Source organism: Silurus meridionalis, chromosome 18 (assembly GCF_014805685.1).
Source record: "Silurus meridionalis isolate SWU-2019-XX chromosome 18, ASM1480568v1, whole genome shotgun sequence".
In the NCBI taxonomy this organism is placed as follows: domain Eukaryota; kingdom Metazoa; phylum Chordata; class Actinopteri; order Siluriformes; family Siluridae; genus Silurus; species Silurus meridionalis.
The window spans coordinates 5768454-5782811 of record NC_060901.1 but is presented as its reverse complement, the minus strand read 5'-3'; the positions used below and the strand labels follow the sequence as shown (position 1 = coordinate 5782811).

The 14358-nt window shown below is 38.2% G+C and overlaps 2 protein-coding genes across 4 annotated transcripts; one reads left to right on the top strand and one right to left on the bottom strand.

Moving 5' to 3' along the window:
• Positions 1-104: 104 nt before the first annotated feature.
• Positions 105-6994, bottom strand: psmc2 (proteasome 26S subunit, ATPase 2). The gene is made up of 12 exons (XM_046873250.1): positions 6812-6994; positions 4023-4060; positions 3856-3937; positions 3672-3771; positions 3048-3179; positions 2885-2957; positions 2092-2187; positions 1825-1989; positions 1651-1738; positions 963-1165; positions 459-555; positions 105-384 (listed from the first exon to the last, which is right to left on the bottom strand). Exons 1-12 carry the CDS (start codon positions 6879-6881, stop codon positions 227-229), a joined length of 1302 nt encoding a protein of 433 aa, XP_046729206.1. The 5' UTR covers positions 6882-6994; the 3' UTR covers positions 105-226.
• Positions 6995-7107: 113 nt separating this feature from the next.
• On the top strand, positions 7108-14221 carry prdm4 (PR domain containing 4). 3 transcript variants are annotated; one of them, XM_046872765.1, is made up of 12 exons: positions 7108-7447; positions 7974-8189; positions 8330-8451; positions 8768-8956; positions 9652-10386; positions 10626-10775; positions 10873-10991; positions 11120-11205; positions 11286-11413; positions 12725-13165; positions 13297-13465; positions 13639-14221. In XM_046872765.1, exons 2-12 carry the CDS (start codon positions 8149-8151, stop codon positions 13970-13972), a joined length of 2514 nt encoding a protein of 837 aa, XP_046728721.1. In that variant the 5' UTR covers positions 7108-7447; positions 7974-8148; the 3' UTR covers positions 13973-14221. The 3 variants fall into 3 exon arrangements, with proteins under 3 accessions (XP_046728721.1, XP_046728722.1, XP_046728720.1); XM_046872766.1 differs by lacking the exon at positions 7974-8189; XM_046872764.1 differs by having other exon boundaries at positions 7974-8451.
• Positions 14222-14358: the final 137 nt, after the last annotated feature.

Genomic DNA, 14358 nt, shown 5'->3' with positions numbered 1-14358 from the left:
CTTTTTAGAGCTATTTTGAATAATAAAAGGAAAATATATCAATATAAAATGGTTTTTCTTCATTTTTTTTAATCAATGCACAGATTCACTCAGGAACATTGGAATAAAGGTGGTACATTTTTATTTTAATTATAACACTAAAGAAAAAAAAAACAATGAGAAATTCACGTTTTGTTGCTCTTGTACAGGAGAGAGAGAGAGAGAGAGAGAGAGAAGAAAAGTAGTCTTAGTTGTAGGTCATGTATCGAGGGGTTGCGCTGAACTTGGCATAGGATTTAATGACTTTGTTCACGGCTTCAAGGAAATCTTTCTCTGTGGCGATTTTCCTGCGAGCTCTGATGGCGAACATTCCTGCCTCGGTGCACACGCTCCGGATCTCCGCACCTAGACGACAATTTTACTCAGTCTGGGATTTTAGTTTCAGAAATAAGTAAAGAAATGTATAACAGCAGCCGTACCTGTGCTGTTGGGACAAAGGCGCGCCAGCAGCTCAAATCGGATGTCTCGCTCTACGCTCATGGAGCGAGCGTGAATCTTGAAGATGTGAGTGCGGCCCTGGGGGAGAAAATAAGTGTCGAAGGATTGAAGGGCTCTATTTAAACTAGTGGCTTGTTAACATGGCAATAAATACGTTATTTTTTTAAAACGTCTTTTTCTGATTAAAATTTAATCTCAGTCAGTCGATTTGGGCCAATCAGGTGTGAGATTTGATTTAAATGAACATGGTATCACTAAGAGTTTCTTGGGCATTCAAATATTTCATATTCCCCATAGATGGTTTTTAAATGTTTTTTTTTTAAATTGACACCAGAGAATAAATCAGACAATTTTCATAAAGCAGCAGCTCTATCATGCCTCTAAGGTTTTTCCTCATTATTGTGCATTCAATCATAAATTACAGTCTATAATCCAGATACATTCTAACAACACAGTTTTTCTGCTGAAAAAGAAATTATCCTCACCTCCAGGTCCGGCAGGCTGAATTCGATCTTTCGGTCCAAACGACCAGGTCTCATGAGAGCGGGGTCAAGGGTGTCGGGTCGGTTGGTGGCCATCAGGACCTTGATGTTTCCTCTGGGATCGAAGCCATCCAGCTGGTTGATGAGCTCCAGCATGGTCCTTTGAACCTCATTGTCTCCTCCAGCGCCGTCATCGAAACGCGCTCCTGCACAGGGGGGTTACACCAGAGCGTCAAAAACAACTCCCAATAATTAACCCGTATAAAGCAAGGGTTGAGGTTGTACTTTGATTAAACATACTAATCACAGTAATAAGTCCCAATAAAAAAAAAAAACCTCTGTCATTTACTTTATAGATACACTAAGGGCCCTTGAAGATCCTGTGTCAGAGGTTCGTAAATGTGGCTGGGAATCAGTTCAATTGGCCTAAAAATGACTAATCTACCTGAACGATGTGAACTATGTTGTAGAATGTGTACTGCAAGTCACGTGCATACTGATAACATTTATTTTGAGTTATTGACCCTTCGTTTACCGTCGCATCAAAGCGTCTTAGTCACGAAGATAGATTAGTAGTGTTAAGGGGAAGGAGGCAGAGCTTTTGAGGGTCTGGAAAACATCTGTCAATTATTCCAGATTTCAAAAAGTGAAATACTAAAGTCAGTCCTAAGTGATTAATAGGAATCGTTACCTCCAATAGCATCTATTTCATCAAAGAAGATAAGGCACGCCTTCTTGGTCCTGGCCATCTCGAACAGTTCCCGAACCATTCGAGCTCCCTAAAGGCAAAACAAGTTCCGTTAAAGACGCCACATCTGGATTGTCAGAATGAGGTTGTCTGAGTGTAAAGCAGCGACATGCTCACCTCTCCCACATACTTCTGGACCAGCTCAGAGCCGATAACTCTGATGAAGCAGGCATCGGTGCGGTTGGCCACAGCACGAGCGCATAGGGTTTTCCCTGTTCCTGGGGGTCCGAACAGCAGCACACCTTTAGGAGGCTCGATACCCAGGTTCACAAAGCGCTCCGGCTAAATGGGAAAAAAGAAGCGGGTTCAGAGCGAAAAGCAGCACAAAGACGGAAATTACATGTACAAGATTAATATTTTTTATATTATTAAACGATGGCCTACATGCAGCAGAGGGGTCTCCACCACTTCCCTGAGCTTCTCAATCTGCTCTTTACAACCGCCCACATCGCTGTAGGTCACGTCCGGCTTCTCCTCCACCTGTTACACACATTTATTCATATCAAAATCCAGATTCATGTATTCTTTTGCACTATACTGTTACTACAGCATCGGCAGTCAAGATTAATTGGTAGTTGATTGCTGGAACTATAATACCGATCAAATCCATATCGATTTTACCATTTTTCCAGCTTGTGTCCGTTGCTGGCCATTACAGAGAGCGGCCTCTAGAGGCGAATCACTGACGCCATGTGCAGTTTGTTTTTAAACGCGAGACTGCGGGCTGCACGAAGATGATATTTATTATTTACCGTTTATAAATTATACAATTATTCTTATACATTAATCTATTCATATTTTTCATTTTGTAAATTTTTATAATTCAGTACTGTTTTTTTTTATTGTTGTAATAAAGTTCAGTACTATTTTCCATGGAGTGTATTATTTATTTATTAATTTTTTATTTTAATTTTTTTAACTGAGAGTTAATTAATTGGTTATCGGCAAGTACGAGCCAATCTAGATATCTGTCGACCTCTTGTATAAAATATTAAATGAAATTTTAAAAACGTTATCTAAAGTAGAATTTAAAGAGAAGGATAAGCAAATAAATAGATACCTAGTAAATAGGTAGAAATAACTGATGTATCTAGAAAACCACCATTTACAATAACTGCACCACTGTAAACAGCATGACAGTGTAGGACACAGTGCTGATTCTGGACCGGTTTCTCACCTGCATCATAGTCACAGTGGGGTCGATTTTGGGTGGCAGTGGGATGTGGATCTGGTACTTGTTTCTGTCAACACTAAATAACAAAAGAGGGGGGAAAAGGCAGATTTACAGCAAACGTATAACAACCACATTGTGATTGTTTTGCTTTTTTTTTTGCACATACCCAACTCTCATTCCCTCCTCAATATCAGTCGGGGCGACCTGATCACTCAGATCCACCACGAACTTGGCGAACTGCTTCACGTTAATAATGTATTTCGGATCCTCTGAGTCAGCGTTGATGATCTTGGTGCACCTAAACAGTCAGGAAAGTAACAGCATGACGTGTATTAGGAAGACGTTATACTGGAGTGGATGTGAATCACTGGGTGTTTGTGATCTGTGATGTGCTAACAGAGACTCAGCTTCACTACAGCACATCCTGAAGATCTGTCAGGATTAAATGTACAGGAGGCTGAGGAGTTATTTCATTTCCTATTTTAAACGTGCTAGTCTGTAGTCATTTTGTTTTTCAGCCATATTTGGGTTTTTTCCTCTGTGCTCTCCTTCTCTTCTCCCTTTCTTGATATTTCACTAACACTTCAAGAAAAAAAAGATATTTGCCAACTGTATTTAGTCTCACAGTGTGTATATCAGCCCCCCGTCTCTCACACACACACACACACACATTTGTGTTTTCAAACTGTTGACTGAAAGTGTAAAAAATGTATCTAATAAATGAATCTAATCCAAACAGTCTTAACTTTTCAGGAACATGTAGAAATTACAATCTGTGTGTAGATTGTACCTGGCCACCTGCAGTGGCTGTTCACTCTGCAGCGTCTGTTTATCAGCAGCAAGGTCCCACAGCGCAGGTGGAGCCAAACCCGTATCTGACTCCTTAATGCCTGTGCAAACCAAGCACACATTTTACCACAACACCGGACATTTCTCCATCTATCTGAACCATTTCCGTCTGCACTCACACCTACCTGTGAGCTCATTAATCTTCTTGAGGAGCTGCTGGATGTCATCCTCTACTTGCTTGATCTGACGAGAATACGTGCTCTGGCCCTGTACATCAACAAATGCTCGATCAACTTTAATCGTTCACGACAGTGTACGTTGTATTGATGCCTGCAATTAAAAGGGTACTCACGTAAGTCTTTAGAAGAGCGATGTCTCCTTCATCCAAAGCTAAAAAATAATAAATATCGAGTCAAACACACAACACCAAAATCAATTAATTTAATCTTAAATTCCATGAGATTTGATTGATTGTCTTTCCTTTCAGCTACCTTATAGTACGAGAGATCAATTTCTATGAAATATTATTTTCTGATAATTAAAGACATACTTATGATACACAAACAAAGTGTGAGGAAGCAACAGTATTATGTGCCAGTAAAATGTTTTTGTTAAACAATTAATAAAAATTTTAAAGCCTTAATGCAGACTTCATTCAATTTCACTTCACATAAATAAATTGCTTATTTTATTTGAATAATTTTACAGTAAAGGGGGAAAAAAAATTTATTAAAAAACAAACAAACAAAAAAAGGAATTTCTAAAATAATCCATACATTTAATCAGCTATAGTATTTTACGTCCTGTCCTTCCAAGATATTGAAAACAGCATTGACAACTTGATTATTTCACAATATACAAACACACATTTTATTCTGTCTCCAGAATTTTCTCAAGCAAATGTTTGTGTATGGGTATCTATATATATCTATATATATCTATATATATCTATATATATATCTATATATATATATATATATATATATATATATATATCTATCTGTCTGTCTGTCTGTCTGTCTGTCTGTCTGTCTGTCTGTCTGTCTGTCTATATATATATCTGTCTGTCTGTCTGTCTGTATATGTATGTATATATATATATATATATATATATATATATATATATATATATATATATATATATATATATATATATATATATATATATATATATATATATATATATATATATATATATATATATATATATATATATATATATATATATATATATATATATAATACATTTGAACAGATTAATACTTTCTTGACCAAGATGAATCTAGTTCTGGTCCTTAACAGTAAAGTCGTATAACTGCACTTTATCCTGAATCAGAATCGGTATCAAACTCAGGTTTATTGCCGTTTGCCTGAGATTATGAGAATTATCTATCCAATTTAGTAAATCATCAATGCACAATTAACATACAGGTATTAGACAGCAGTAGCTTTAACAAGACAGACTGAAATAGTGGTGTGAAAAAGTGTTTGCCCCCTTCTGGATTTATATATATATATTTTTTTTTTTTGCATGTTTTTCACAGTTTAATGTTTCAGCTAATTTCAACTAAATTCAACTAATTGAAATATTATTAAAAGATAACACAAGATAAGGTTTCTATTATTAAGGGGGAACAAAATCCAAAACTACATGGCCTGGTGTTTGCCCCCTAAAACTAATAACTCGTTGTGCCCCCTTTAGCAGCAACAACTGCAATCAAGAGTTTCCGATAACTTGCATTGAGTCTGTTATAGCGCTGTGTTGGAATTTTGGTCCCTCATCTATATAGAATTGTTGTAATTCAGCCACATTGGAGGGTTTAAGGTCATGCCACAGCATCTCAATAGAATTCAGGTCAGGACATTGACTAGGCCACTCCAAAGTCTTCATTTTGGTTTTCTTCATCCATTCAGAGGTGGACTTGCTGGTGTGTTTTGAATCATTGTCCTGCTGCAGAACTTAAGTTCGCTTCAGCTTGAAGTCACAAACTGATGGCAGGATTTTCTCCTTCAGGATTTTTTGGTAAACAGCAGAATTCATGGTTCCATTTATCACAACAAGTCTTCCGGTTCCTGAAGCAGCAAAACGGCCCCAGACCATCACACTACCACCACCATATTTTACTGTTGGTATGATGTTTTATTTCTGAAATGCGGTTTTACTTTTATAGATCTTTTTACTAGATCTCAATTACTACTTTCTTTCTCGTTTGTTTCTGAATTTCTTTGGATCTCGACACAATGTCTAGCTTTTGAGGATCTTTTGGTCCACTTCACTTTGTCAGGCAGGTCCTATTTAAGAGATGTATTGATTGTGAACAGGTGTGGCAGTAACCAGGTTGTGGCTAGAGAAATTGTGTAAAAGACCAGTTTTAACAGGAGGAAAACACTTTCACACAGGACCATGTGGTTTTGGATTTTGTTTTCTCTCAATAAGAAAAACCTTCATTTAAAAACAGCATGTTGTTTTCACTTGTTATCTTTTACTAATACTTAAATTAGTTTGATGATCTGAACCATTAAAGTGTGACAAACATGCAAAAAAATAAAATAAAAAATCAGGAAGATGGCAATCACTTTTTCACACCACTGTACATGTTTACAACAAAACAACTGAATGACAAAATATAAAAGACAGAACACAAAAAAATATTAATTAAATTATTTCCTTACTGGAATCCATATGAACATGTTAAAGTTTTCCTCTAATCAGATACAATCGGCTTAATTCGTTTTTTTGTATTTATTTTTTTTTAGAAAGGGGTGTCTATTATTAATTAGATAACAAAGAAGACCTGGAATGCTCCAATATTTTGAATAAGGACTTAGATATAAGTTGAATACTTTTGCAAATATGGACTAATATAATGTACACATTTCCATTTAGAAACATAGGGGGCACCCAACGATAAGTAGTTGTTTAGACTTATTTAACGTCAGTTACGTAGCAACGATCACAATTGAGTCATTTTTCGTGCCTATAAATTAATAATTTTCATATTATTATAGATTGTTTTAACTTGTATATCAGAGGGAACACAACAAATAAGGGTATCTATGACTGTATGCATTTTAGCGACGTAGCGGTGGATGCTAGCTAGATACAATGCTAACATTTTATTGCTTTAGATTTTTATTTACCTCGAATTGGCTCGTCCTCTTTTTCCTCCTCTTTAACCTTACGCTGCTCGGTTCCTAAATAATCCGGCATTTTTACTGATTTGTTATATTATTATTTTATTAAGCTTTTCTATAGCGCCGGTGCAGAGGCAAGATTACACAGCAGGTTTTTCAGCGATGTATTCTTTCACTTCCGGTTCACTTCCGGTATGTAGGGGGCGTAAAGATCCGGTTTAAAAAATAAAAGATTCTATCTTTTTTTTATTTAAAAATGAGCGTTTAATGATTCGTTTAGGTCTTTTATTGTGGAAGAGAAGTGCTTTTTTTCACCAATTTTCGAGTCTCGCTTGTCTTTTGGCCATATTATTGTTTCCTTTTTAATATATATAAATGGAAAAAAATCGAGTATTAAGACCGGATTATAAGTATATGTAAATGCGTTAATATGTGTGTGAATTCTTTGGATTGTGTAGTGCTGAGTTGAACACAAGATTGTTGCAGGCTTAAAGAAAATCCAGTGCATTTATCCTGCATGCATGCCTGGTTATTTCAGTGTAATACAGTGCTGGATTTAACATTTTCACTAAACAAAATATATTTTTTGTTGTGAAAATGTAACTAGAACTCGTAGTGCTGTTAGCAACCACACCCTTTCAGGTAAGCCTTGCTGCTCTGATGTTATTTACATGTTTACAATGGTTAAGATGTTTATTTAGGGTATTATTACTGAGTAATGTTCATGATTTGTGTGTTTGTATGATGCTGTGCAGGTTTATTGAGGGTAAATTGTTCCCAGAAGCATATCCAAGCTTACAATAAGATTTGCCACTGCTTAGTGTGCTCTACCACCCCCGACACCCCTCAGTGTTCTTCTGAGCCCCCCTTTGCCACCCCAACATATGCTCTCACTCCTCTTTGCCACCTCTGAGTTTTCAAGTTTATATTTATAGCACTTTTCACAATGGACACTGTCTGTCTTTATTCCTGACGAGCAGCCATGGTGACTGTGACAAGAAAAAACTCCCTTAGACATTATTAGGAAGAAACCTTACGAAAAACCAGACTCAATAGGGGACCCCATCATCATTTGGGTGATATCAAGGGTGTGATTATATATATTAAAACAGTACTAAACACTGGAGTGTGAGATTATGAGTAATGTCCTTTCTACAATCTTATACAGTCAGTGAACTTTGTGGAACCAGGAGCTACTGAGCAACTCATAAAATAGTTCAACATTTGAGATCATCACAGATCCAACACCAGCTTCTCCATGCCAGAGCCTTCAAACATTCAAAGAGTTCCAATGCCCAAACTCTACATGAAGTGGAATCCAGAAGGCGCTGGTGCATCTCTAGATGTTTCGGGATGTTTGCAGGCATCTACTGATCTTCATGAGGTGTAACACAACTGGAAAGGAATTAGTGTGGCTGCTGTTCATGATATTAACAAGCACAAGTTGCTAATGTGGTCTCACTCCCACCCCTTACTGTCTCACCCTTTCCTATACAAGATTTATTCTTGTTTATTTCTGCTCAGAATGAACGACATGAACCTCAGCCCGGTGGGCATGGACCAACTCAGTGTGCCCTCTGTCAGTGCCAGTCATCTGGTCCTCCCTACCTCACCCACTCACAGTCACAACCCAATCACCACTCCAGGTTAGAGCATGTGACTATTAATTCAAGAAATACAAATAAAAAAACGCTGTGTCATGTTGTTATAGGAAAATAAACAGTCATGATACTTGTACTGTTAGCAACCCTGAAGCGGATTCTATATTTTCCCAAATAATTTTAAAAAGACAATTCACTATAAATGGATAAAAATAATGTCATATATTGCAGCACATAATATAATATACACATAAACCATGAGTACATTAGTTTTGTATGAAGTTACTGTAATAAGTTATGAATGTAAAAGCATTTGTGGGATTAGAATATTAAAGATATTTCTCTCTGCCTCTTATCACAGGAATGCCGGTTGCTATACCGAGCCTCGGGCCGTCTCTCGGACCCCTGCCCTCTGCACTGTCCCTGATGTTACCCATGGGGCCTCTAGGAGACAGAGGAGTAATGTGTGGTATTCCAGAGAGGAACTACACTCTGCCTCCTCCACCATACCCTCACCTGGAGAGCAGCTACTTCAGACACATCCTCCCAGGTAAAACACTATAGACACTGGTTTCAGCAAAATGGAGAGGTGGTAGACAAAAATATCATGTAATATTTTTTTCTACATTTACATGTATAACATTTATCAAACACCTTCATTCAGAGCGATTTACAAATGACCAGTTGAGGGTTAAGGACATTGCTCAAGGGACAAGTAGTGGCAACCTGGGATATGACCCTTATATTGTGTTAGGGTCAAATCTGATTCTTTTTTTTTAAGTTATATGTAAAAAACTACTTACTTATTTCTGTTGGAACAAGGCTTCATGATATCCCCAAACACAGCTATTCTACCAGATATGCTGTCACATTTTCAATTTATCTAGACAGAATTTGAGTTGTTCATACCACCATCTGGTTAAAAGATCCTGTTTGAGATTACAAACACTAAAGGGAAAGGGTGTTGGGTGGAGATCAACAAAACACACTTGGATTCTTACATAGGGCTTGCTGGAGTGTATAGATCTTGTAATGAGCCTACAGCCTGCTTATGGGATTTGAGTCACCCCTCTCTTTTAGAACCCTATAGCATGCATGGCATGTAACCTGACACGTGACTATAAATTATTGAACGTAATAAGCAAATAAAAACAAAGAATTCAGCAATAAAATAAAGACAATCAATAACAATTTAAAGATTTTAAATGTGCATTCTTAATTTATTTTTTTTTTATGCCTTTTTAGGTATTTTGTCGTATTTGGCCGATCGTCCCCCTCCACAGTACATCCACCCCAGCAGCCTCAACATGGATGCCACTCTGTCTGTCTCCAACAACAACCCTTCATCCCTCGACCCCTACAGCGGCCCAAGCGGACATTTAGAACAAGGCCTGGTGTCTATAGACTCCCGGGAGGCTGACCTCCACCAGGGCGGCGCTCACGAGGTGCAGCTGGACGCCACTGGGCTTTCGATGGAATCACGAGTAAACAGCCCCATGTCTCCTGATGGGATGGGAGAAAATCTGGCAACCATGGATGGAGTAGTTGTGAGTACAGACACACAGCAGCCACTTGGAAGCAGGAATCAACCACATGAGAGCCTGGAGGGGGGCGTCATGGCGCTACATGGATCCGGACTGGAGCTGCCCGTGGTGATGGAGCAGGAGCACATGAGCGGACGTGTAGGGAGCAGCTCAGGAACCGGAGCTCAAGGAACTCTGAGTGAAGCTTTACACACTAACGCTGAGATAAACTCTGGTGTGGTCAGCGTGGTGCTCACCAGTGCCATGGCACCACAGACTCAGCTCGAACCTGTAACACTACACAGCGCAGGCATGGGCCTGGAGCCCGTAAACGTGTCCCCAATCACCGCAGAGGTCGCTCTTGGCCCGGACAACAGTCTGGTCCTGGTTAACTCCACGCTACAGCTGGAGAACGCCACTGCAAACAAGGAGAACATGACCGCAACTTTCACCATTTGTAAGCTAAACAACAAATGTACATTTAAATTGCTTTAAAGATTCAGAAAACATTCTGGTTTCTGTCTCGCATAGCGTTAAAAACAATACTGTCTGAAAATCTTATTGACATTAAATAGTAAATGACTTCTAAAACTATTGTCACTGTTTTTAATTAACAAAGCATTATTTAAAAATATATATATTTTTGTCTGTAAATTGTTTGTTATAAACGCTTTCCTGTCATGGACTTGTCTTTAGGGTGCACTTTATGTGAGCGCTCGTACAACTCCGATTGTCCCGAACACGGACCAGTCACTTTTGTCCCAGACACGCCCATTCAGAGCAGAGCTCGCCTCTCTTTGCCCCGCCCACTGTGCCTGCGTGTGTCTATGGCTGATGAGCCTAACGGTCAGTGAAGATTTTAATGTTGTACGAATGAGCGTAATGTCAAAGATATGTAGTGTTACGTCAGACTGTTAAAGCTCTGACACTGTAATCTCCTCAGGTGTGTTTGCACGGGAGATGATTCCCAGCAGGACCTGCTTCGGCCCAATGATTGGACAGAACTGCAGCAGCGTTGATCTTTCAGGTTGGACGGAAAAAGACACCCCTCAACTCTGGAAGGTTGGAAAAAACCTCATTCAAAAAACTAAAAATGTTACAAATTTAACTAGTAATTCCTAGTAATTAGTTCATTGACCTTTTTCTATTTAATATATTTCTATTCCATATTTGTTTTTGTTTTTTTCCAGATGTTCCACAACAACATCTTGGAGTTCTGTATAGTGACAACAGATGAAAATGAATGCAACTGGATGATGTTTGTTAGAAAAGCAAGGTACCGTGACCACACGCCTCATTAAATCAAGACGTCCTAGAGATTTTTCTGTCAATCACCTTGATTTATTTTTTAAACAGGACAACAGATGAGCAGAATCTGGTGGCATATATTGATAACGGGAAGCTGTTCTTCTGCACGTCCAGAGAGATCCTCCCCGAGCACGAGCTGCTTTTCTACTACAGCAGGGAATACAGCAGACAGCTGGGTAAGACAGAATCCTGGTCTGCATTCACCAAAGAAACTTTCACACTCACTGTATTAATATTGAATAAATATTAGAAATATCTCAGAACAGTTCTTATCAAAGTATAATCTGGTGTTTTAAAACTATTTTGCAGCTTGAGGTTTAGGAATTTATTTCTTATTTTTTTTAACATCTCTGCCAGGAGGTTCAGATTTGCCATTTTTTTAAGGTGAGATTTTTTTAAAAAATTTAAGGTGAGAGAACGTGCCCCTCTCATCCAGACATCATGAGCAGTTTTGTGGTAGATGTGATAGGATTAACTGTTGATCAATAGCAATAGCTAGGTTGGACCGTACTTGCCAATAACCGTTTAACCAGCCGATAGTTTAAAAAAATAAAATACTGGATGAAAAAACAAACAAGCATAACATTCTATGCAAATTATTACTAAACTTTTATTACAAAAAAGAACTGTATTGAATCATAAAAATTTGATACATGAAATAATATCAGAAGTAAAATACTTTATTGATCTCATAGGAAAATTGTTTGGTTGCAGTTGCTCACAGTAAAACATTAAAATAAAAAAATAAAGAAAAAATAAAAAAGAAGGGGGGAAAAAAGATTGTTGTATATTAAGTGAAATGAAATGTAAAGCAGCATTAAATGAAATTAATCAGTAAAAACAGATTGCAGAAAAGTCATATTAATATATTAATTATATTCATGAATATTGAGGAAAATAAAAGACGCATTCAGACTGAAACAAAAAGAAACATTAAAAAATAATAATAGACTTCAAATAACAACAAAATCTGAACTTATGAAACAGGAGAAACTTAACTAGTCCTGTTAATAAAATCTGCAAGCTATTCAAGTATAACATGATCAATTTCTACTTCTATTTTATTATTAAAAGTTAAGAAGCCTCAAATTATGATAAAGAAAGCAGAGCTGGTGTGCATGGTGTCCAGTAATTCGACTCCTCTTGGAATCACAAGTATGCCCATAAACGGCACGTGGCATTAGTGAGTCGCCTCTAGAGGCCGCTCTCGTACTGTATAATGACAACGGACCTTTTAAGACGCAACCCTGGAAAAACTATCTGTATGGATTTTTGGCGATATTTCCAGCAATCAGCCATCATTACCGATTAATCGGCAAAACCGATGAGTCGGTGGACCTCTAGTCAGGACACTAACTGGTGATCTCCTGAAATATTTCCAGTCCTATCTTACATATTTATTAATTGTGTTACGCATGCTTTGGTTATACAGACGCTCCTCAAACAGATCACTTAAAGCAAAAACCTGTTTTCCTGTAATTTCTCAGGCATACCACTTGTTCCAGAGGGTCAAATCTGCCACTGTGGAAAAGAATGCACCTCCTTCTCTGAGTTCAAGTCTCATCTCAGCAGCCACGCACACAGCCACAGCCCCTCCCATGAAGACCCCAGTCACAGAGTCCACAGTCTGCCTCACCCTCAGGAGAAGCTGGCGAGTGAGGCCGCCAGTGTCACCTCATCCCCATCGTGGCAGTGCCAGGCTCAGGGTGAGGTTGAGTCCAACGGTGGCGGTCTCGACGGAATTGTTCAGCGTCACGGCAGAGAAAGGAAATTTAAGTGCAACCTTTGCTCACGAGCATTCACGACCTCCACCAAACTCAACGTGCACTTCATGGGTCACATGGGCGTGAGGCCACACAAGTGCAGCTACTGCAGCAAAGCCTTCAGCGACTCTAGTAACCTGAGGATGCATTTGAGGATTCACACAGGTACCGAATCTTATTCTGTTAGCAGAAATATGCTGCCCAAATATTTTGGCACCCCTCAATCAAGGACAATAGACATGGTAAAAGATTTTGTTTGTTGCTGTATAATGATGCGATCTAATTTCATTCTAAAGGTCAGAAGAACTTCAGGTGCAGTGTGTGTGGAAAATCATATACCCAGAAAGCCCACGTAGAGTCTCACATGGTCATTCACACAGGAATCAAGAACATCAAGTGTGACCATTGTGACAAGACGTTTAACAGGAAACAGGATCTTAAGCAGCACATGTATTCACATTCCCTGTAAGGACGTGTATTATTTATTTATTTATTTATTTATTTTATGATCCTGCATTTTTATATAGAAAATTAACAGTTGCTTACTAGTGTGATCATAGGGCTGTTAGCACACTTTTTATTTCTTTCTTTCTGTTCGTGAACGAGCGAACATCACCTTTATGTCTGTTTTCCGACAGAGACCGTCAGATCACATGCCCGAAGTGCAACAAGCAGTTCCTCAAAACAGATCATTTAAAGAAGCACCTCAATTCCCATGACGGGAAAAGGGACTTCATCTGTGAAAAATGCAACAAGGGCTTCCTCACCAAATACCATCTGACACGCCACCTAAAAATCTGCAAAGGCCCAAAGATGAGCAAAGAGGCCATGCATGAAGGGGAAGGTGAGGAGGAAGACAGGACTGAGGAAGAAGAACCAGATGAACAACAGGAAGGAGATTTAAGAGCGCCAGACGATAGGAAAGAGTGTGAAATTGGCATGGCAGGGTTTTCCTCCGAGAAGACTCTGTAACCTCTCACTGTGAATGACATTTATAAAGTACTTTTATTCAGTTTACATTCGGTTTTAGTTTCCACTGTGCCACATTATTTGGCTGTATTCTGAAACACTGCCATTTTAATGTCTATTAATTTGTACATTTAGTGAAGTCGAGTCCTTTTTTACACTTTGCCTTAGTTGTTATTTATTTGTAAAATTTCAGTGAGTAAAGCTGCTATACTCTATGAATGGTAATTTTTTAAATAAACAGATTTCTATAAATCTTGGTCGCTACCACTTTTAACTGCAGAAACACAAGATGTTTAAAAAAAATCATGTTTTGTTTTTAAATTATGCTAATTATTATTGTGTCTGTGACAATTATCAATAATTTCATAAATGTATAATGAAATTCCATG

Bases quoted from the DNA above. Each gene is read 5' to 3' on its own strand.
- psmc2 (XM_046873250.1), bottom strand. From the start codon at position 6,881: ATGCCGGATTATTTAGGAACCGAGCAGCGTAAGGTTAAAGAGGAGGAA. The intron at 2,188-2,884 runs GTGAGAAACCGG...TGTGTGTAACAG, and splicing joins CCACTGTGACTATGATGCAG to GTGGAGGAGAAGCCGGACGT. The intron at 385-458 runs GTACGGCTGCTG...ATTGTCGTCTAG, and splicing joins CCTTTGTCCCAACAGCACAG to GTGCGGAGATCCGGAGCGTG.
- prdm4 (XM_046872764.1), top strand. From the start codon at position 8,256: ATGTGGTCTCACTCCCACCCCTTACTGTCTCACCCTTTCCTATACAAG. The intron at 10,992-11,119 runs GTTGGAAAAAAC...GTTTTTTTCCAG, and splicing joins ACACCCCTCAACTCTGGAAG to ATGTTCCACAACAACATCTT. The intron at 13,166-13,296 runs GTACCGAATCTT...TTCATTCTAAAG, and splicing joins GCATTTGAGGATTCACACAG to GTCAGAAGAACTTCAGGTGC.